Source organism: Saccopteryx leptura, chromosome 2, assembly GCF_036850995.1.
Source record: "Saccopteryx leptura isolate mSacLep1 chromosome 2, mSacLep1_pri_phased_curated, whole genome shotgun sequence".
NCBI classification, from domain to species: Eukaryota; Metazoa; Chordata; class Mammalia; order Chiroptera; family Emballonuridae; genus Saccopteryx; species Saccopteryx leptura.
Window position 1 is genome coordinate 99104 of NC_089504.1, and position 23274 is coordinate 122377.

Here is a 23274-nt window from a genome sequence, read left to right on the forward strand (position 1 = left end):
AAGCTATGTGTCTCCACCTCTCCCGTGGGACACGCCCCTATGCAGTGCTTTCTCCACCCACGGCCTTGGTCTTGGGGGACAGCATCTGGTGACAAGGAACAGGGCTGTGGTAGCAGAGGATGGCTGGTCCTCCCCCCACCCAGCATCCAGACACCCCAACGCGGAGCACAGGGGCTGCTGGGCCATGAGACTCCAAGGCTCCTGGAGTGGGGGACACGTCCATGCTTTGGCAGTGAGGGACCTGCTGCTGCCCACACAGCACCTTGCCCACTCTGTGATTCTGCAAATAGGACCTGCTGAGACCTCAGCCCCTTCCCTGCTGCAGGAAACACCACGAGCCTCCCTGTAAAGACACATTCGGCAACATTTCCACCAGACCCCTTCCGCCTGTTAGTTTCTCTTATCAGGTTCCATGACTCAGTCCATGCTGTCATCACCCAGCTACAGACTGGGAAACCGAGGCCTTGAGAAGCTCTGTAACTACCTAGAAAGCCCAGCGTGGAACGCACAGCCGGGCGGGCTCCAGAGCGAGCAGGCCCATCCGCATGGTCCCATGTTCTCCCTCTGAAGGCTTTTCCCTGGAACCTTCTACGATAAGATCCCCATGGCAGAAGCCTTCGCTCCAACGGGACTCACTGCACACAAGTCTTTCCACAGAATTTGTGCCCCAGGCCTCCTGCAGGGATCCCAAGAGTGGGTTCCGCCTCACGTTTCTGGTTGGTTCTGGACCCTGAAGGGGTTCAGATTCATGACCAGGCTGGGCATCACTCCCTCCTCCCTGAGCCTCCCTCCAGCATCCCCTGCCTGGTTTCCAGACGTGCCTGCCCGCTCCCCTCTCCATGCTAGGGTGGTCTCCTTGGCTGTCACTTTCAGGTCAGGGTAGAAGAAAGGAGAGGTACTTACGAGTCTCCCTCACAGAGGAACCCAGGCGGCACATTTCTAGTGACTTCTTCACTCGGCTGGGCCGAGCCGCGCCCAGGGAGAGCTCCTGGGTTCTCTTCTCTTTTCATCCAGCGCTGCCCACAGTAAGTGGCCACTTGCAGAGACAGGATGCTTTCTTGCTGACCCCTCTCTGCATGCACATGGGGCTCACCCGGGCACAGAACTCCCAATGCACGAGACATACCTGGGCAGGCACTCCCTCCACATGGGGCTCACTTGAGCAGCACGCAGGGCTCACGTAGGCACACAGCTATGACACACGCAGGCAGCTCATAGACCTCACCTGCCCAGGGCTCAGCACACTGCTGAGCAGCCCCAGCCTCAACTACTGGGCAGAGCTGACTGAGTGAGCATCTCAGATCAAGACCCAGGAAAACAGAAAACAGCTTCTCGGGGCAGCCATCACCCGCATGTGCAGGGACTCTGTGGCCACCTTCCATGGTCATCTCCAGAGGATTCCATGGCTTGGCAGAAGGGCCATTCCTGCCACTGTGTCCCAGCATCCAGGGAACCCAATGGGTGTCTGTGTCCACTCCTGCTCTCTTCTCCTGACCTGATCCCTCGAGGTGCCCACAGTGTCAGGGGTGGGGATCCACATGTCCAGATTTTAAGACCATGGGGAGGCCGGTATGCAGTCTGTACCCTTGGGTGTGCTCAAGACTTGACCCTTCAGGAGTCACGGCTTCGGGATTTCTGGAGGCTTAGGGCTTGGCTATGGCCACACCTCCCCTCCTCCCAGCTGTTCTCTCTCATCCACAGCTCCTTCCCTGAGTTCTCTGCATCTTCTCCCCGTTTCTTATTATATGGACACCAGTCAGGGAATGAACAGTCTACCTCCTCCAGGAGGACCTCATCTTAACTCTGCCCCCCTGCCTCTCTCTATAGAAAAAAAGAACCAAAGCCAATTTATCCAAACACAGCCACCCCAAACCTTACAGTCTGCCAACCCCTCCCTTCAACCAGCCTCCACTGCCCTCCTAACACTCCGAGGACTTAGCTAGGCTCCCCCTGCACCGTCGACCCCGACATTCACCTGGCTCTCAGCCTGATCGCATCGGTGTGGATTGCTCCTTTCCTGTGCCCTCCTCGCCGGACACTGACACCGAGCCCGCAATGTCCTGTCCTGAGTGCTCACCGTCCTCCAACTCCACAACCCTCACATACATCACTCAGAAGCGTGCTGGGGTTTCATTTTTGATTTTTTTTGCTAAGTTTTATTTTAATCCAAGGACTTTGCTTCATACAAAATGTCAATGTAGAAACAATAGCAGAATTCAAAGTTTGGCTGATAAATATTACTCAAGCAGCAAACTAGTCAATCACAGATTTTTTTTAAAGTGAGTCCCAGTCGTGTTGCATGATTAGGACTTCTCTTTTTGTTTTTTTTTAATTGTTTTTTTAACACTGTTCTTAAATATAAAGTTTTGCAACAAACCTTTGATTTATATCAAATATAATTAAAAATTAACAAATGATTACATTGTATCAAAAAGTACGAAGATGTACATTGTCATGCATATACTTGCATACTGTATATATGTATATATTTTACATGCACACGCAACTTGTTCAAACTACAGCCACTGCTTGACTGGTTCCAGTGCAGACAACTGGTTGATGCATTTCAAATTTGGCAACTCACTGAGATTTGGGGGAAATGTGTTGACTGAAAAGAGACAGTGCAGAGACAAAACCCAAAGTCAAGAAAACAAGACACACTGTCTGCCACCACACTGTGTAATCTACCCCATCTTCAGTGTCTGGAGGGACCTGGACAGACCAGCGAGGCTGTGGCTCTAGACAGTGGCTTCTCCACTCAGCGTGGTCTGGGGAGCAGCTGTGGTTCTGCACAGAACGGGTACAAAGGAATGGGCTCGGGTACCAGAGATGAAACATCAGACTCAAAACACACACCCTCTGCTTTGCGCCAGGTCACAGCGACCACATGCAGTCTAGATTCCAGTTTAACTGCATCGTATTGGAGTAAAATGCTCTGTTATCTTAAAGTTTCGGTGTTGTGCCTTCCAGTAAGAAAACTCTATAAAATGGTTTGGTCATAAGCGTGCTGAAACCCTAGAGCAGGTGGCGGTCTTGTGTTTTATTTCTAGTAAACGTGTGTCTTTTGTTGCATAGCCCTATGGGTGAACGGCATCCACTCACTGTGACAACTCCACGCACACACATCACACACCAAGTTTCTTTATGGAGAATCATGGGGTGAAAGCCAGTGGGAACATACATGACCCAGGGAAGAGACCAGTGACATTGAATAGAGAACACAGTAGACTCTGCTCTATAAACACTCCTTTCTCCACCAGAGCCTCAGGTGTTCAGTCCCCTGGAGAGTGGCCCCGAGGCTGGATTTCCCATCTGCTGCCTGCGGGGAAGTCGGGGCAGGCTCCACGTGCCCCTGCTCCACTGCGGAGCCCAGTTCTTCTTACATCAGTCGCTTCCTCCAAGTGAGTCAGGCCCGCCTCCTGCCCAACCACCCACACCAGCCCTACCCGTCCTCCCACCTGGTGTGAAAGATGTTCGCAACAGAGTCTGCTGGGCAGGCCCACCGTCCTTCAGGCTCAGTGCAGGCCCGACTGGAAACGCCCCACACAGCACCCACTCCATGCCACTTCCAGAGAACCCTCCTCTTGCAGGAGACCGGCCATGTCCAGTCACACTGTCCTGCTACCCGTGGTCTGCGTGTCTCCGTGGACGGCAGCTTTCTCCTCGGTTGCCGTGTGGCACAGTCTCCACAAACCCTGCACGGCTCACAGCCTCACGTCACCCCCAGGAGCCTGGCGCCAGAGGGCTCGGAGGTCAGGCACTTGGTCGAGAGCAGCGGGACTGGGGATGTGGGGGGACACCTGGACTGAAGAGAGTCTCCTCACACAACGCAGAACACCAGGGGAGGCCGAGATCTCCCTACAGGCTTGACATTTGAAGTGACGCTCACTTTCCCTGCCCTGCTTGTCCATGTTCTCCAGAGTGAGTGTGCAGAGCAGACAGAAGAATGACAGGTACTGCGACTAAAAACCAAAGTCAACACAAAGAACAGTTCCCAGACTTGGTCCCTCTCTGGACAGTGTGTGAGGGAAGACAACATGTGAGGTTATCAAGTCCGTTTGCTGTTTCAGACTCCGAAAGCCATACTGGTCGTGTGTTTCTAGATGCAGAGGAGACAGGCCGTGCCACAGGCCAGCTCCCCAGGCTGCTGCTGTGCTGGCCCCCTGCCCCCTGCACCACACACTGGGACGAGGACGCTCCCCAAGGTCAGACCCCTAGAGGGTTCCCCGCAGCACCCCAGAGGCTGGGGTCCATCACAGGGATTTGGACTCACAAGGTCCTACTCAGCACACACAGACACTTCCTGGTTGGGTCTGTGACCCAGGCGGGCAGCACACGAGGGGACAGAGAGAGCCATGGACCTCCACAAAACGGCTTTCAGTCCTTCCTTCCCACGGAAAGTAGGAGGGAGGAGCAGCGGGCCTCCCCCGCTGGCCCAGGACGCGAGGCCCCTCCGCCCCGTGTCTGCTGCCACTGCCTGGGCCCCCAGGAGCCAGCATCGATGATAAAACTCATCAGCTGCAGCGGGCGCGGGGCGGGTGCGTGCGATGGGGTCGCGGTGCACCTAGCACCAGTGGTCTTGGTCGGGATGGGGGTAGCTGTGCCGCACGCGGCTGCCGGAGCCGAGTCCCAGAGTGCAGTGGTAGCCGTTGGGCACACGGCGCAGGGGGTGGGACTGGGAGGTCAGGGAGGACACGTAGGAAGTCCGGGAGGAGCGGCCCGAGTTGGTCGCCACGGCTTCCTCGAAGGTGAGCATGTCCTCAGGCTGGGTGCGGCCGGCAGCCTCGCTGTCAAGACGCTGCCCCAGGTAAGGGTCGGAGCCGATCCGAGAGCTGGGGGCCAGCGGCTGGCTGAGGGGGTCTCTCTGGAGCAGAGCGTTGTGTTCAGAAAGGCCTCGGCTGAGCCGGCCCGGGGAGAAGGCGGGGAGGCTGGTCTGAGCCCCAGCAAAGTGGACAGGCGAGGAGTTGGCCGTCTTGTAGGTGATGCTGGGGCGGGGGGTCAGCGGAGTTTGGGGGAGCTGTCTCCGCCCACTGCGGCCAGGGGTGCTAGCACCAGATGTGGACAGCAAGGGGCTCCCGTTCACGGAACCATTGCCCTAAGGAAAGTGGAACAGAGCGAATCACAGGGTTGGCCAGACAGAGCAGGTGCAGGAGGCCTGGGTGGGGATCAGGGAACAGAGGGGACAGGAGGAGGGACCAGAGGCCGGCCGCTCGGGTCACCCAGGTCGGGGGAAGTAAAGCAGCAGAGAGCTGAGTGAAGAGCCGTGGAGGGTGGGAGACACGGGGCAGGGCAGGGCGGGGGCTGCACAGGGACTCGGGAACAGGGACTGGATGGGGCCCAGGCCGAGGGTCCCGGGGAGAAGCAGCCTCAGCTGCCTCGGCGCACCTGTCGTGGGGGTCCTGGCTCCTGCCCGGCCGTAGGCGACGTGGGATGACTGCTGAGGGAGGGCCTGGGCTGCAGGGGCTCCCGGCCCCCAAAGCGGTCACACGAGTAGAAGCGCTGCTTCTCAGAGGAGGAGGAGGAAGGCTGCCGGCGCTCCTGGGACCGGCCCCGCTCCTGCCTGCGCTCCCGCCGGCCGCCCGGGGGTCCCTCTCCTGCGGGCGGCCCTGGCCCTGCAGTGCCACTGGGCGCTGACCCAGGGACAGAAGTCACCCCCCTGAGCTGGCTCGAGGGGAGGAGTGCTTTCACCCCAGACCTGCCGCCCGGGCCAGCAGAGGGTCCAGGGCAAGAGCTGGGTGGTCCTGTCTGGGGCCCAGACCTGGGACTCGCCTCCCTGTACTCAGGGCTGGTTGTGGGGTTGTGAGGTACAGAAATTTGAGGGTTCTCAGACCCCAGCTCAGGCCACTCCCCCTTGAGGAACCCTCCTACTCACTGCCGTCTGTGTCTGTGAACAGACTGGGCCCCTTCTCCAGAGACTTCTGCTTCCTGTCCCTGCGGCGATGGCAGCGGTGGTGGTGGTGGGGGGCGGCCTGGCTGGCGGGGGCACGGTCCGGGGCGGCATTGCAGAGGTGGGCCACGTGGGGGCGCTGGGGCGCCAGTGTGGAGATGGAGCGCTTCATGGGGCTGGCATCCGAGGCCGGCTGCGAGGGACCAGGGCAGGCCACAGCCTGAGGGGCCTGGGGCAGCTCCACAGGGTGGGGCCAAGGCCCAGCAGAATGCGCCCCTCAGGAGGGCCCAGGCCCCACAGTTGGCCACCTCCTGGACAGGTCATGAGTGCTCCTCCACCCCTGGAAAGCTCCTCGCCACCTGAGACCCACCCTCTCTGCTACAGCATCTGCTGCTCACATGGTGGCCTTCTCTCCCCAGCCAGGTGGTACCCAGGAGGCCTCACAGGGCCAGTGGCAGAGATGAAAAAAGTGAGGGACTGGCGAGGTCAGAGCCACCACCAACAGGAGTGACAACTTACCACAGAAAAGTCCAAATTAAATGTAGAGAACCAGAAACCACAGAGAGGAGGCAGGGCCAGAAAGGGAAACACAGGGTGGGCTCAGGCTGCCCTCGGGCCAATGGGTGTGAGCTGCACACAGCCAGGCAGTTGCTGAAGGTCCCAGGCTACAAGGCCAGCCCTTCTCTAGCCTCTAAGTGGCCTGGCAAGTCCCTTCAGACAAGTGAGAGCAGCGTCCCCTGACACAGCTTCAGTGGGTCTGCAGACTCCTTCCTGTGTCCTTGTGAAAGGGATTTGGCCCAAAAAGCACAGAACCCAGCCTTTGGCTGGGGCTTCCTGCTCAGTCACCAACCTATCTCAAAAGGAGCAGGACCTGGGAGGGGGCATCACCTCCAATTTCCAGAGAAAGACTAGGCCAGGCCACCCCAGAGTCTCCAAGGACTGAAGAACACTAAGGGGAAACGGTGGACCGAGGTGTGAGGCACCCGTGCATTTTATGGGAAAGGGGAAGTGTCGGGAGCCGATCAACGACTGCTGGCTAACAAGGTCACAGCAGGAGAAGACCCACAACTGCTGGCTGACAAGGTCACAGCAGCAGAAGACCCACAACTGCTGGCTGACAAGGTCACAGCAGGAGAAGACCCACAACTGCTGGCTGACAAGGTCACAGCAGGAGAAGACCCACAACTGCTGGCTGACAAGGTCACAGCAGGAGAAGATCAAAAACTGCTGATTGACCAAGTCACAGCAGAGAAGACCAACGGCTGCTGGTTGACAAAGTCACCGCAAAGGAAAGGCACAACGATACTTCCCCCTTTGACTTTTTGAATTAATCTGGCCTTATATCCCCCCTTTTTCTGGGTGTGTGCTATTATTTGTGGCACAGGGATAATAGTACCGTGCTTTCCCTGTAGATTTGTAGTAATTTCTTTGGAAATGAGACAGAAGGTGTAAGTTCCACAGAAAAGCCTGTAAGCCCCTTGAACTGGGCTCATAGATATAAGAGGCTGGCTATGATATCCCTCATAAAGGGTTAAGTTTGTAGGAGAATTTCCTCTTATTAATCATGTTAGAAAGAATAGATTGTGACTTATGAATAGGTAGGAAACAGTAACTATACACAGAGCACCTTTCGGCCTTCACTTAATTCATCATTTTTCCTCCCTAGCCTTTTCATGTGATAGAGTAGAGAAACTTTCCTTTCTTCTTGCTTATTTGATCTGCAGATAGTGGTACACTCTAAGAAGAATATAGTTAGAACTTAACTAGTGTGTGAATATAGTAAATGAATAAAGTTTGACTAAACAATAGAATCTTAGATAAAGTGTAATGGAATGGCCCGTTGCATGGCTTGGGATGGGAACGCAGTCAGCAAGAAAAGAATGTTTTGCTAAGAGAATTGTTTTATGACTGAAGGCAGTTGCTGGGCTTTCTCAGTGAGACACTCTCATGAGGTTTGTATACTCCCCAAATTTCTTTCTTCAGATAATGAGAGGTATGGGGGGGGCATCCATAGAAGCAATAGCAATTAATGTCTTCTGAAATTATGTTGCTACTAAGCTATCTTGCGAGTGCACTCTATATATCTTTAAGTAAAAGTTACTCTTAATGTTATGTCAATTTCTTAATGGGCAAGCCTTTTGTTATCTTGTGAGAAAAGTTAGGACACTGCATAAACTCAAGGCCATTTGCCTGAGCAAGCGGTGGTCCTTTGCTAATCCCTAATGATTTTGTCTGTTAATCTCTCTCTGCCCCTTGACTCACAACAACAGTAAAGTTGAGTTATTAGTTAGTACTAATCCTTTAAAAGCTTTTACCGATGTTATCGCTATTCAAATTATTTTGTAGTTGTACTTTGAATGATTTGCCACCTGATTTGTAGTTTATAGATATAAATTAACTGTTATCTGGAAACATGTAAACATAGTGAAACAGAAGCAATGATTAATACCATGTAATTGTAACTTCGTGTGTGTGTATAAAAAAGGAGCTGTACTAGCATTTGAGAGAGATGCCTGGCAGTAAATGCTAACTAGAGAATAAAGAGAAAGAAAAGAATTCGGCTCTCTCACTTGATTTCGCCGACGCCGTCTCCTCCTGTGGGACCCCTGGATCCCCCCCGGGGCTGGACCCCGGCAGGGAAGGGGAAGGGGGAAGGGGGAAGGGGCCGGCGTGGGTAAGGTGTGTCCCAGAGAGAGGGAACTCCTGGGTCAGGGAGGGAGGCTGGCGTACCCACAGCTGGGTGGTAGGGATTGTGGCTGGCTGGGTTGCAACTCTTAAGACCAGCGTTGCATTCTGGTGGTGCCCGGCAGGGTTGTCAGTGCCCAAACTGCAAGGCAGCTGGAGGGGCTCAACCCCAACAAGCCCACATGTGGACCCAGTCCCTCCACACCAGGTCTCCTCACCCCACAGCCTCCCTTCCCCCACCCCCCAAACTCCCAGACCACCCACCTGCGTCTCCGCTGCCAGGCGGGGCATGGAGGCTGCTCGGCCCTGGCTCTCCAGCCCGGGTTGGGGCTCCCCATCAGGGCCCCTCGGGACCATGCTCTGCATCTGGACATCCACAGCCTGGGGGTACAGCAGCCCCCCAGTCACACCCACCCCATACCCCACTCTCATCTTCTCTCTCATCCCGGTCTCCCTCCATCTGGTCTCCCCCCGCCGGTATCCCTCATCCTTCCCATCCTGGTCTTCCCCCCATCCGATCTCCACCCCCCCCACTCCCCCCCCCCCCCCCCCGTCCCCAGCCCTGGGAGCTCTCCTTACTGGTTTTCCTGGCTGTACCACTGGGATCTCTGTCGAGTGGCCCCGTTCCAGGGGGGGTCTCACCTCATATGGCACTTCCTGGGTCCTCTGAGTGCCCCAGGAAATAGATTCCTTGATACCACCACTCTCTTGGGTTTGTCTGTGGAAAAGAGGTTTGTTCTGTCAGCTCTGATGACCATCCAGGACATGGGCCAACGTGCCAAGAATCCCCACCCCCTGTTGTGAGCTAGACAGAACCCAGAGGGTGTGGCCCTGCAGGCACTTCCAAGTGGGGGCACAGCAAGGGTTATGGACCCAGTGCTGGGGCTGAGAGTGGACAGAGGCCACCCACCCAGGGAACTCTGGGCACATGCCTCCTGGTCTGGGAACACCTGACAAGTTCCTCAGCTTCTGCAGGGGCCCCTGTGTGCTATGGAAGTAGGAACCGTGCATGGCAGCTGAGGATGTCCTGCCCAGGCTGGGCACAGGCAGCCTGACAGCCAGGTGCCCTCCTGAGGGGCTCCTCTTCCTCACTTCCAACTCACTGGCTCCAGCGTTCCCTGGCCCCCGGCCACAGGAGCCACTCTGCTCTTCAGATACAGGCTGAGTGTCACCCTCGGGGAAGGCCTTTCCCGCACATGCACCCAGCCCCCCACCCGCTCCTTCCCCGTCAGTGCTTGTCTTTCTGGTCACGTCTCCCGAGCAGCGGTGGAGCCGCCTAGCCCCGGCCTGGGTCATGGCGGGTTCTACTGCTCAGTGGGGCACTGCACACACATCAGGCACATGTCAGGTCACCGGGCTGAGTGGCGTCCATAACACGGAGTTCAGAGGTGGAGCCTGATGGCAGCCGGCCACACCCACCGTGGGGGGGTCCTGAGAAAGTGTCCTTCGTCTCCCCAGAGCTGCCAGCCTCCCCGCAGGTGCTTTCTGGACCCAGGGGCTCCGGGAGGCCAGCCCCTAAGGGCAGCAGGCATTATTTAGGAGCGTGGTTCTGTAGGGGAGCACTACGAGTTTCAGGCTTTCTCAGGGTCCTGTGGAGGGTGCCCCTACACTGTCCCCCATACTATGAACTTAGGCCTGGCCAGGCGACTTGTTTGGCAGATGGGCCATAAGGACAGGCCTAAACCTAGATGAGAGGATAAGCCATCCTGGGTACGCTGGCCCCACAGGACCACCAGGCTGGCCCCGAAACTTGAGAAGTAACACCACTGAGTTACGACAGTAACTCAGCAAAGCCACCTGATTAACACCCATGAACCAGGATCCAAACTCAAGAAAGAATGAGCAAAACACGTAAGGAGAGGGAGGACCCAGGTGCCCGGCCCTCTCAGAACAGCAGGCCGGGGAGCTGGCCCTGCTCAGCCTTGCTGGGTGAGACAAAGCTCACACCCCTTCCTGGGACAGTGAGATGTCTGCAGACCTGGGACCTCCGCTGGCCCAGGGCACAGGAGGCTGGCTGAAAGGACCCTGCCCTCCTGTGGGGCCCAGCCTGGCCACTAGCAACCGCCTCTCAGCTATCCACAACGCAAAACAGAAACTGCTATTTTATATAACCTACTTTAGAGAGGTTTTTTTACCAAAAATCATTCTGGCAAGAATTATGGGCTATCGAAGGACCTTGCCAATTAGTCTACAAAATACAGTTGCCTCAGAAATCAATACCAGAATGGAGATCTGAGAGAGAGAAAAAATGTCTTACAGGAGTTAGGATGATCAGGGCACTAATACCCTTTGACAGAATGGGGCGAGGACCTGAGGTGGAAACAAGTCATTTCTTTCTTTTTTTTTTTTCTGAAGCTGGAAACGGGGAGGCAGAGACAGACTCCCGCATGCGCCCGACCGGGATCCACCCGACATGCCCACCAGGGGGCGATGCTCTGCCCATCTGGGGCGTCACTCTGTTGCACCCAGAGCCATTCTAGTGCCTGAGGCAGAGGCCATGGAGCCATCCTCAGCGCCCGGGACAACTTTGCTCGGATGGAGCCTCGGCTGCGGGAAGGGAAGAGAGAGACAGAGAGGAAGGAGAGGGGGAGGGGTGGAGAAGCAGATGGGCGCTTCTCCTGTGTACCCTGGCCGGGAATAGAACCTGGGACTCCCGCACGCCAGCCGACGCTCTACCACTGAGCCAACTGGCCAGGGCCACAAGTCATTTCTTAACAGTCTACAGGTGAGGAAGCCCAGCGAGGACGCAGAGGCCAGGGCTCCTCGCCTGCAGGAGAAGCCCTCTCACTTGGGGAGCTGAGAGCCGGAGGCATAAACTGCCTCCATCGCTGATCTCAGTGCTGCCAAACCCACTTAATGTTATGGGATTTACTTTTGGGGCTCACCATAGAAACCACTTCCTCGGAACCAGCATTTGGTGGGCACTGAAACATCTGGGCAGAGGTGACCACAGGGCTGACCCCAAGCACTGTGATGGGATCCGAGGATGCCCTGACCTGAGCACTGCGCTGGGGGCTCAGAGTAGGAAGGCAGAGAAACTAGGAGTCCTGCTTTCCCCAACAAAGTCAGCCTGGTGCAATCTGGTACACCACCCAGACCAGGGTCACACCCCCGCCCAGGGACCACACACCTTCCCAGTAGCGACACCCCCCTCCCCGGAACTTCACCCCCCCCCCCCAGCACCCGGCACTCACATGGCCCCACCATTACTGAGCGAGGCAGAGCTCTTCTGCTGCAGGAAGACACGGGCTCCTCGGAGCACAGCGGGCTGCGTCTGCTCCAGTGTGGCCTTCAGGGGGTGAAACAGGGACACGGGACCCATCTGCAGGAGGGTTCAGGGAGAACAGCTGAGGGCTGCGTGGGGCCCCACGGTGCCCCGCACAACGGTGCCTCAGTGACTGTGGGACAGGGCTCTGTGTGTCTGCTTCCATGTCCCTCCCTGCGTACGGAGCAGGCGAGGTCCTGCTCCCAATCTGGTCTGTAAGTGACTTCAGGAAAGTAATTTTACTTCTTGGAGCCTGTCTCTACCTACAAAACTTGGGAGGTGGCAAAAGAGTTCACATCATCAACTTGAACTGACTAGTAGAGGCTGCTGGAGCCCCAGGGGAGCAGAAGTCTGAAGATTTCAGGGATGGAGGGCGTCTGCAACAGACAGGGAATGCAGGGAGCTGGCATGGGTACCACCGCGTCCCAAGGTGGGTGAATGCCCTGTAAGCTCACAACACCAGGCACGTTTCTACACAAAGAGCCTACCAGTGGCCGGTGAGGACGGCTGGGTAGGGAAGTTGTCACGTTCGAAGAATGACATCAGAAAGATGGGCCCCCAAATCATCCCAATCAGAGTCACAGTGGGACAAATGGTGACCCTGGGCCCATCAGTCTGAATCTCTTTGGTCCCTGCTTGTATCCAGGGTGAACAAGTTCTCTTTGCTGCTCCCAGAACCATTTCCTCAAGTGTCCTTCATGTTTCTTCTACCCCTTAAAAATGTGGTATTGCCCCAGGCCTGTTCTCAGCCCTGTTAATTTTTGCCCCTGGACATGAGCACCCCAAGTCAGAGGCTCCCCAGAACCACCAGGCAACCAGTTCAAGGAACACATCAAGGCTAAGTAGGTTTTGGAGTTTGGGGCCAGAGAAGTGTTTGTGGGGACCTCCCACCTTCCCTTTCCCGCTGTTGTCCAACATTGGAATGCTCGGAGATGCCAGTGTCTCAGAGTCACTTCTTGGAAACAGTACCTGGGACAGGCCCCCAGGAGCTTGGTGAATCAAGTCTCTGCTGGTTTTGTTCTGTTTGTAGAAGTCGAATATCATCAGCGCTGCGTAGACTTTCCCCACTGTCATCTCGTCGGCTGGAGAGAAGAGCAGGCAAGGGAGAGAACACAGAAGCTGGAGCATGGAGGAGACGGGACAGGGTCGCCCAGAAACGCAGGGCAGAGCAGGGGAAGAAACAGGACCCTGCCCAGAGGACTAGTGGACACACTCAGGCAGTAGTAGCATGCAGTTTGGCCAAAGGGGCCTCCCCTCCCCCAGCGGTACCTCTAGACACTGACTCTTCCCGCAGGCTCCCCAATCTCCCAAAAAAGTCCAGTCAGTTTGTCTTTAAGCACCTCATCTTTGACATCTCTTAGTGTAGGATGAGTCTCCTTACCCTTTCTCTGCATTTTTTAAAGTAAATTCCCCAAACAAAGAGTGTAGAGAATAACACCCAAATCACCTTCTCCCATGATTCCTGTGCACCAACTTTTTAAAAAACTTTTTTTTCCAATTACAGTATTGATTTGGGGAGGAGGGTGAGGAGGAAAAGAGATGGAGAGAGGGAGAGAAACATCAACCTGGTTCTGTATGTGCCCTGATTAGGGGGTGAACTGGCAACGTCTGCATATCTGGACCACACTCTACAATTGAACCGAGCAATCGGCCAGGGCCACCGACTTTTTTAAAGGTGTTTATTTTTTTTAATTTTTATTTATTTATTTATTTATTTATTTATTTATTCATTTTGGGGGGAGAGAGAGAGAAAGAGAGAGAAAGAGAAGGGGGAGAAGCAGGAAGCATCAACTCCCATATGTGCCTTGACCAGGCAAGTCAGGGTTTTGAACCTGCAACCTCAGTGTTTCCAGGTTGACGCTTTATCCACTGCGCCACCACAGGTCAGGCGCCACCGACTTTTAAGACCAGCTTCCCTGAAGATGGAAACTTGTGTCTAGACTATTGAGAACATGAGCCCACCTCTCCAATGTCACTGGACAGTCACTCTCATCCAGCCTCCCTGCTCTGCCTCTAGGTGAGGCACAACAGGGGGACTCTCTCCCCGTCACTTACGTTTATGGGGTGGCACCAGTAAATCCAGGGTCTTCTGGGGCAGATTGGCCCACACAGAGGAAATCTCCTTCCTCAGCTCTGCATCACACTGGTGCTGCTTCGTGCCAGCTGGGGCAGGACAGGGTGGAAAGGGAGGAGGGGGTTAGGACCCGCCCCAGAGCCACCTTAAGGGACAGGCAGAAGAGACAGTATGGGGGCCGATGGGCCAGAGACAGTGATGGCAGAAAGGTGTCATGGAGGCCCGTCAGACCTGTCCCTGCTAGGAACTCGTCTGTGCACACGTGTGCATGGGTGGGGGGAGGGATGGCACTGGGAAGGGGAGGGATGGATAGGCTGATGTTCCAAACACTCCTCCATCCACTCAACAGCATGTGCTGAGCACCCACGAATGTCAGGTGCTGCTTTGGTGATAAGACAAAACCCAAGAACTGCCCTCTGGAGGGACGTGGCAGCCTTCTACCATGAACTAGTGTTAAGTGAAAGATCCAGCATGTCGGACAGCGGTAAGCCAAGTGCGGAGGGATGAAGAGTATCAGGAAGGCTGTAGTTTTGGACTGCGTGGTCAGGAGAGGTCTGCTGAGAAGGTGGCACGTGTGTCAGGGACCCTGAGAGCAGGAAGGGCCAGCGCCGTGTCACACAGGAGCGGCGCGGGCGATGCTGCTGCAGAGGGGGTGTGGATGCCGAGGTGAGACGCAGGGGAATGAAGTATGTTCCTCTCTTTTCTTGACACCAGGTTTATTAAGGTATAAATTACATATGCTAGAAATCACCGTTTAGTTATCCCACTCTATGAATTTTGGTAAACACATGTGGTCATGTATCCACCATAACCAAGCTGTGGGACACGGCACCACTGCCAAAGTCCCTCAAACCCTTCACCCCACCCCCACCCGACTGACATGCCTCCTGTCTCCACGGCTTTGCCTTCTCCAGAACGTCACACAAATGGCACCCATGTGTTAGCTGTGGGTCTGACTTACGTCACTCAGCACGATGCATGGGGGACCGCCCATGTTGTGGAACCTATCAGCAGTCTGTCTGTTTACTGCCTGGCACCACCTCATGGTGTGTACAGACCACAGCTTGTCCATTCACTGATGGACATGTGAGTTGTTCACAGTTTAGGGCAACTATGAACCAAGCCATAAACGTATTGCTAGTGAAGCTGGAAACCAATCCTGTATCACCGTGTTTCACAAATATTTTCTCCAAGTCTTTGGCCCATCTTTTCAGTTTTTAAAATATGTTTTGAAAAGTAAAAGTTTTTTTTAAAAAGTTACAAATTTTTTCTTATGGCTCATGCTTTTTATTTTTATTATTATTTTTATTTATTCATTTTAGAGAGGAGAGGGAGAGAGAGAGAGAGAGAAGGGGGGAGGAGCTGGAAGCAGCAACTCCCATATGTGCCCTGACCCGGCAAGCCCAGGGTTTTGAACCGGCGACCTCAGCATTTCCAAGTCGATGCTTTATCCACTGCGCCACCACAGGTCAGGCCATGCTTTTTATTTTAAATTAATTTCTGCCTAACTAAAAATTTCTAAGATTTCTTACCTGTGTTTTCTTCTAGAGGTTTTATTTACTTTTTAGTGAAATAGACAGAGAGGGACAGATAGACAAGAGAGAGATGAGAAGCAGCGATTCTTTGTTGCAGCACCTTAGTTGTTCATTGCTTTCTCATATGTGCCTTGACCAGGGGCTACAACAGAGCGAGTGACCCCTTGCTCAAGCCAGCAACCATGGGGTCATGTCTATGATCTCACACTCAAGCCAGATGAGCCTGCACTCAAGCCGGCAACCTCAGGGTTTCTAACCTGGGTTCTCTGCATCCCAGTCTGATACCGTACCTACTGTGCCACTGCCTGGTCAGGCTCTTCTAGTTTTATAATTTTACTTCTATGTCTATGATTCATTTCAAATTAAATTTTTGTGGAAGGGAAAAGATGTGCTACTGACTGAATTATGTCTCCCCTCCCCCTCCTTTGTATGTTGAAACCTTAACCCCAATGTGCCTATGTTTGGAGATAGGGCCTAGGAAGAAGCAATGAAGGTAAAATGAGGTCCTATGGGTGGGGCCCTGACCCACAAGATTACTGTCCTCATAAGAAGAGAGGACACTCATTCTACACATTCGCTGAGAGGAAAAGCTATGTGGAAGGACACTCTGAGAAGATGGCCATGTGTCAGCCAAGAAAACGGTCCCAGAATGAAACCTACCTTCCTAGAGCCTTGATCTTGGCCTTCTAGCCTCCAGACTGTGAGAAACAAAGGTCTGTGCTTAAGCCACTCAGGGACATTATTTTGTTACAGCAGCCCCAGCAGACCAGTCAGTCAGTGTCAACATTTTTTAAAAATTGGCATATGGTTTTCTAAATTTCTCCAGCACCATTTGTTAAAAAGAATACCTTTTCCTCTATTAAGTGCCTTTGCACCATCGTTGAAGACCAATGACTGTGTAAGTCCCTTTCTGGAGCTTCTGTTGTCTCCACTGATCATGTCTCCATTTTGTCACCAGCACCACAGCCTTGGTCAAGGTAGCTTTATAGCAAGTCCTGGATTCAGGTAGGGTGAGTTTTCAAACTATGTTCTTTTTTTCTAAATTGTTTGTGTTACTGAAGTTCTTTTGCTTTTTTTTTTTTTTTAAACAGAGACAGAGTCAGAGAGAGGGATAGATAGGGACAGACAGGAACGGAGAGAAGAGAAGCATCAATCATCAGTTTTTCGTTGTGACACCTTAGTTGTTCATTGATGCTTTCTCATACGTGCCTTGACCGCGGGCCTTCAGCAGACCGAGTAACCCCTTGCTCAAGCCAGTGACCTTGAGTTCAAGCTGGCGACTTTGAGGTCTCAAACCTGGGTTCTCCACATCCCAGTTCAATGCTCTATCCACGGTGCCACCGCCTGGTCAGGCATCTTTTGCTTTTCTATATATATACATTTTAGAATTGGTTTGTAAATTTCTACTCAATGAGCCTGCTTTGATTTTTCCTGGGATAACAATAATTCTGTTGATCAATATCAGAAGAACTGACATAACAATATTGAGTCTTCTCATGCATGAACATGATATATATAGTGCTTGAGTCAATGTTTTGAAAGTTGCAGCATACACAAAGTATACTATATAACATATATATCTTCTCCGTTTCTAGCAATATAGAAGTATTTCATGTTTTTGGTGTGATTTTAATGGAACTTTTTACTAATTTCAACTGGTAACTGCTAATATAAATACTGACTTTGTATCCTGTGACCTTGCTAATCTCACATATTTTTAGTAACTTTCTTATGGCTTATGATAATAAAAATTTATTCTCAGTTCTGGAAGTCAGAGCTCAAAATAAAGGTGTTGGCAAAGCTGTACTCCTTCCAGTGACAGAGAATGAAAACCCTTCATTCTTTCCTTAGCTTCTGGTGGATCCCATAGATCCTTCTTATTGCTTGGCTTGTAGCTACCTCAGTTTTATTAATATTTTATTAGATCTTTTGGGGTTTTCAGCATAGAAAATTATGTCACTTGTGAATAGAGGCAGTTTTATTTTGTCCTTTCCAATTGCTTTCTCTTGACTTTTTTTTTCTTGACTTATTACAATGGCTCGTACCTCAAACATGATGTTGAACAAAAATGGTGACAGCAGACATCTTGGTTGCATTCTTGACCTTAGGAGGAAAGGAGTCCATCTATCTTTGTAAAATATATTGTTAGATGTAGGTTTTTCATTGCTATCCTTTATCAGATGAAGGAAGTTTCCTTGTAGTACTAATTTATGCAGAATTTTTAAAATCACAAATGTTTGTTGACTTTTGTCCAATGCTTTTCCTGCATCAATTGAAATAATCATATAGCTTTTCTTTTTTGATATATTAAATCGCATTAACTTTTTTTTTTTTTTTGTATTTTTCTGGAGTTGGAAATGGGGAGGCAGTCAGACAGACTCCCACATGCGCCTGACCGGGATCCACCCGGCATGCCCACCAGGGCTCCAATGGAGCCTTGGCTGCGGGAGGGGAAGAGAGAGACAGAGAAGAAAGAGAGGGGGAGGGGTGGGAGAAAGATGAGAAGCATCAACTTGTAGTTATATCACTTCAGTTGTTCATTGATTGCTTTCTCATATGTGCCTTGACTGGGGGACTCTAGCTGAGGGAGTGACCCCTTCCTCAAGCTGGTGACCTTGGGATCAAACCAGACAACTTGGGCTTCAAGCCAGTGACCTTTGGGCTCAAGCCACAACCCACTGAGTCATATCTATGATCCCATGCTCAAGCTGTTGAGCCTGTGCTCAATCCAGCAAACTCAGGGTTTCAAACCTGAGTAATCAGTATCCCCAGGTTGATGCTTTATCCACTGTGCCACCATCTGTTCAGGCTGTACTGATTGATTTTTTTTTTTTTTGTATTTTTCTGAAGCTGGAAACGGGGAGAGACAGACTCCCGCATGCGCCCGACCGGGATCCACCCGGCACGCCCACCAGGGGCGACGCTCTGCCCACCAGGGGGCGATGCTCTGCTTCTCCGGGGCGTCGCTCTGCTGTGACCAGAGCCACTCTAGCACCTGGGGCAGAGGCCAAGGAGCCATCCCCAGCGCCCGGGCCATCTTTGCTCCAATGGAGCCTCGGCTGCGGGAGGGGAAGAGAGAGACAGAGAGGAAGGAGGGGGGGGGGTGGAGAAGCAAGTGGGCGCTTCTCCTATGTGCCCTGGCCGGGAATCGAACCCGGGTCCCCCGCACGCCAGGTCGACGCTCTACCGCTGAGCCAACCGGCCAGGGCCTGATTGATTTTCAAACTTGAACCAAGCCTGCATTCCTGGGGTAAACCCTACTTCTGTCGCATATTTATATATATATATATTTGGTCTATAATTTTTTCTTATAATACTGTCTTTGTTCAGTTTTATTATCAGAGTAATGCTGACCTCATAAAACTAGGTTGAGAAATATCCTTTTTCTATTTCCCGTAAGAGTTTGTACGGAATTGGCATTATTTCCTCCTGAAATGTTTGGCAGACTTCACCAATGGAACTAACTGAGCCTGGGATTTTCTTTGATAGGTTTTTGCCAATGAGTTTAATTTCTTTAATATAGTATGACTTAGGGTTATCTATTTTTTAAGCTATCTATATTTTTTAAGTAAGAGAAACGAAGATAGTGAGACAGACTCCTGCATACATCCTGACTGAGATCCACCCAGCAGCCCGTTTGGGGCTGATACTCAAGTACCGAACTATTTTTAGCACCTGAGGCTGACACCGGGACAAATGAGCCATCCTCAGCACCCAGAGCCGATGCTTGAACCAACTGAGCCACTGGCTGTGGGAAGGGAAGAGGGAGAGAGGGGGAGAGGGAGGGGAGAGAAGCAGATGGTCGCTTATCCTCCTGGGTGCCCTGATTGGGAATAGAACCCAGGATGTCCAATGCTGGGCTGATGCTCTACCCACTCAGCAAACCAGCCAGGACAGGCCATCTATTCTTCAATGACCTTGACAGTCTGTATCAAGGAATTTTTCCATTTTATTTAAGTTGAAGTTTTTTACATAAAGTTTTTAATAAAATTTTCTTATCATTTAATGTCAGCAAGATGTTTTCTCTTTCACTCCTAATGTTGGCTATTTTTAGCTTCTGTCTTTTAAAAAATTTTTTTAGAGAGAGAGACAGACAGGAAGGGAGAAAGATTAGAAGTATCAACTCAGAGTAGTGGCACTTCAGTTGTTCATGGATTGCTTTCTCATACGTGCCTTGACGGGGGGCTCCAGCTGAGACAGTGACCCCTTGCTTAAGCCAGCGAACTTGGGCTCAAGCCAGTGTCCATGGGGTCAGGTCTGTGATCCTACACTCAAGTCAGTGACCCTATGCTCAAGCTGGTGAGCCTGTGCTCAAGCCAGCAACCTTGGGGTTTGAACCTGAGCCCTCAGTGTCTCAGGCTGATGCTCTATCCACTGTGCCATCACCTGGTCAGGCTCTTCTTTTTGTCTTGCCCAGTCTAGCTAGAGATTTATCCATTTTATTGGTTTGATGTTGAATTCCATCACTCTGGCTGCTGTACTGAAGGGAGAGTGAGAGGGCAAGAGCAGAAGCAGACCCGCTAGGCTGAGCGAGGGCAGCCTGGGTCAGGAGGTTGCAGTGGAAGAGGATGGACACATGATCACATTCTGGATGCATTCTGAAGGTAGAATGAAAGATATGATGGATAAAAGACATTGATCAAAAACAGACAAAGATAGGAGATATGACTCCAAAATCTTTGTCTTGAGCACCTGGCAGAGCTCAGTATCTGTGGATGGGAACGGGAAGACCATGAGGACCAGAAGAAGGAGCTCAAGTCTGAGAAAGTGAAGTTCAGTGAGTGTACTGGGCCTGCAAGTGCAGGTGGTCAAGGGTCTGTGGGATACACAGGCAGGAGCTCAGGAGGAGGCCTGGACTAATGATACAAAATTGAATTCACAATATGTAAAGCCACAGGAAGAGGTGGAGATGACGAAGATGGCAGAGATGGAAAGTAAATCAGAGAGAGAGAGAGAGAGAGAGAGAGAAAGAGAGAGAGAGAGAGAGAGAGAGAGAGAGAGAGATGGGTTTCCAGGATAAGGGAGTGGGAGCTAAGAAAGGGGCTGTGGACAGGACTGTAAGGGGAGGGCTGAGGATGTGTAGGAGCAGGGGAACTTAACAAGAGCACTTCTAGCTCTATGTTGCAGTGAAGACAAATCAGAGAGACAAACACCAGTCTCTCAAAGAGCTGTTTGCTGTGAAGGAAAGAACAAAAATAGGGAAGTTGATAGAGGAGGAAGAGAATGTTTTAATGATGGAAGAAATAACAGTGTGCTGATATATTGATACAGATAATATAACAGAGAGAAAATGGATGGGACAAGAGACAGGGAAAAGAATGAGAATGGAACAGGTGTGCAAGTTAAGGAAACTGATCTGAACTCACCCATCCGAGGAGAGTCAGCTGACCTCAAGGACACGGATGCAGGGAGGAGGATGGTTGGGGGGTGGGGATAGTGTAGGTCCTCCTCTGGCTACTCTAATTTTCCTGCTGAAGGGGAAGCTGTGGGTGAGGGTGGGGAGGACATTCTAAAGCAGCGGTTCTCAACCTGTGGGGTCGCGACCCCGGCGGGGGTCGAACGACCAAAACACTCGACCCCCGCCGGGGTCGCGACCCACAGGTTGAGAACCACTGTTCTAAAGGTTCACTTTCTCCTTGACCTGGCCTAAGCTGTGTGGTCCTCTTGGTGAGCTCGGGAGAGAGTGTGATGGAGGACTGGGCTCCCTAGGGAGGTGCAGCCAGGCCATGCCCAGTTCCAACATGCAGCTGCCAGCTCTGGGCAACCTGGACAGGCCATTTAACTTCACTGCACCTCAGTTTCCTCATATGAAAAGGGAGCATTGCCGTGCTGACCTGCAGGTTGGTTATCAGGGGGCACAGTTGATGCACAACACAAGCACCATGGCAGTCATCCTCTGTCCCCAGACAGGTCCCACAACCCTCTGGGCACTCCCACCGGGGGCAACTCTCAAGGATGGGAGCGTGGCCCTGGCTTGATGCCCTCTCCCCGATGTGACCTTACTCACCTGGAGCCAACTTGATCTCCAGTGCAGTCCGGATAAGGGCCATCAGTGTGGATGTGAAGTGGACAGTCATGTCCTCATTGGAGATGGGCATGTTCATGCGAACCAGGCGCTGGGGACAAGGGGGGCAGGTCAGGGCCTGGCCTCCAGGGGTACCCCCACCACAAGACCACTCAGTGCTGGAGGTCCCTGGAGGTGAGCCCTGCAGGTGCCTGGGACAAAAGAGGTTGGGAGTTTTGCCAGCATTCCTACTCACCCCTGGACCCCTGCCCTCCCTCATGTGAGCTGAGGATTCTCCTGGCTGCGGAAAAGTAGAAGTCCAGGTCAAGACTGGTCCCTGGGGCTGCCCAGGAGCCTGGATCACTCTGAAAGAGCAGGCACTTCCTCAGCCACAAGGCTCCCTGCTGGCTGCCCGTAGTCAGGATGAAGGTGCATGGCATCGCCTAAAAGGGGAGGGATCTGGGCGGCAGGACCAAGGCTGAGGTGGCTGGGGACAACTCACAGACAGGAGGGAAGATGCCTATCCCTTACTCCTCTATCCACCTGGAGCACTGGAGTGGGGTGGCCAAGAGCATAGCTCCCAGGGAAGGCTCCTCAGCCCCAGCAGAGCTTCTGCTTCTCACCACCCACCTGGGCAGGTGGGAAGAGACACCCAGTGCCACTCGCCCAAGGCATCCAGGGAGCCTCAGAGACCAGCTGCATTTGGAAAGACCCAGAGAGCTGGGTTTGCACAGGCCTGGGCTCTGCCAACAACGTGGGGCAGGCCAGGAGAGGCTCAGGGCCATCTGCAGGATACAAGCACTCCAGAGCACAGTGGGACAGTTTCCCACCAGGTGCAAAGTCCCCCTTCCTGCTTCAGTTTCCAAGGACAGAAGAGCCTGTCTGCACTGCGTGCCTCTGGGCACAGCCAGCAGCAACCCAGAGTCCAGGGCTCTGGGGACTTACATGCTCTCCGGGGGTAAATCAGGTGTGTCTGGAGTGTCCTCAGCATGGAGAGTGCTGTGACCCACCTGTCCTTTCCCAGCAGCCTCCTCTCCCTTCCACAGAATGAGAGCTAAGGATGGGGCACACGGCCCTCACCGGGTCTGCTGGTCCTCTGCCATGTCTGCAGCCCGTAACATGACAACCCCTTAGCTCATTCTCTGGGGAGGGCCAGTTGGCCCCCAGCTCTGCCCCAGAGTCTCGGCACCAAATGTAACCCTCACCCTGGTGGAGGGTGGGTGGCCAGAGACCTGAACACAGACCCTGTCCCCTGAATGCTGGCAAAGCCCCACTTCACACATCTGACTGTGGTCCCAGGACCACGTGTCACCTGTGTGATGCACCCCAGGAAAAACAGCTTCCCAGAGCACCACATCCCTGCAGACCAGCACCCACAAAAGTGGAAAGGCAGAGGAATTCCTCTCCGGGGACTTGGGGAATCAGGGAACTGAAAAGGAGGAGCAAAGCAGGTGATTTCCAAGAACGGAGGGCTCCATCCAGGGCACCTTTCCCCAGAGGGCCTGGAGTCTCAGGGCGCAGCAGAGGACCACAACCCAGACAGGAGGACAGGCCTCCCTGCCCTGGTCCTTGGCGCTCTTGGCCACAGCTCTGTGCTTTTCCTGTACCTTCCCCAGCTTACAAGCCTGTCTACCCCTCCCACCCTGAATTCTTCCTTGGCCTCTTCATGCCCAGAAACTTGGAGTTGGCCAGCATGGCAGGGCAAGGGTTCCAAAGCTGCCCCATCAGGTCCTGCGGCCCACCCTGGCCCCAGGTGTCAGTGTGGACAGAGCTCTCCTTCTTGGGGACAAAGCTACGGTCTTGCATGCAGGGCCTCCAGGCAGG

General features: G+C 53.1%; 1 protein-coding gene across 4 annotated transcripts in view; it reads right to left on the bottom strand.

The window, feature by feature from the left end:
- Positions 1–2171: 2171 nt before the first annotated feature.
- Positions 2172–23274, bottom strand: part of CACNA1B (calcium voltage-gated channel subunit alpha1 B) — a 171399-nt gene continuing 150296 nt past the window's right edge. For all 4 annotated transcript variants that reach the window (XM_066366550.1, XM_066366548.1, XM_066366549.1 and 1 more), the window contains 9 exons: positions 21454–21562; positions 13893–14000; positions 12807–12919; positions 11767–11894; positions 9152–9290; positions 8837–8953; positions 5873–6080; positions 5386–5630; positions 2172–5095 (listed from right to left, as the gene is read on the bottom strand). In XM_066366550.1, the coding sequence (XP_066222647.1) occupies positions 4565–5095; positions 5386–5630; positions 5873–6080; positions 8837–8953; positions 9152–9290; positions 11767–11894; positions 12807–12919; positions 13893–14000; positions 21454–21562 (1698 nt within the window). In that variant the 3' untranslated portion in view covers positions 2172–4564. The remainder of the gene's footprint in view (positions 5096–5385; positions 5631–5872; positions 6081–8836; positions 8954–9151; positions 9291–11766; positions 11895–12806; positions 12920–13892; positions 14001–21453; positions 21563–23274) is intronic.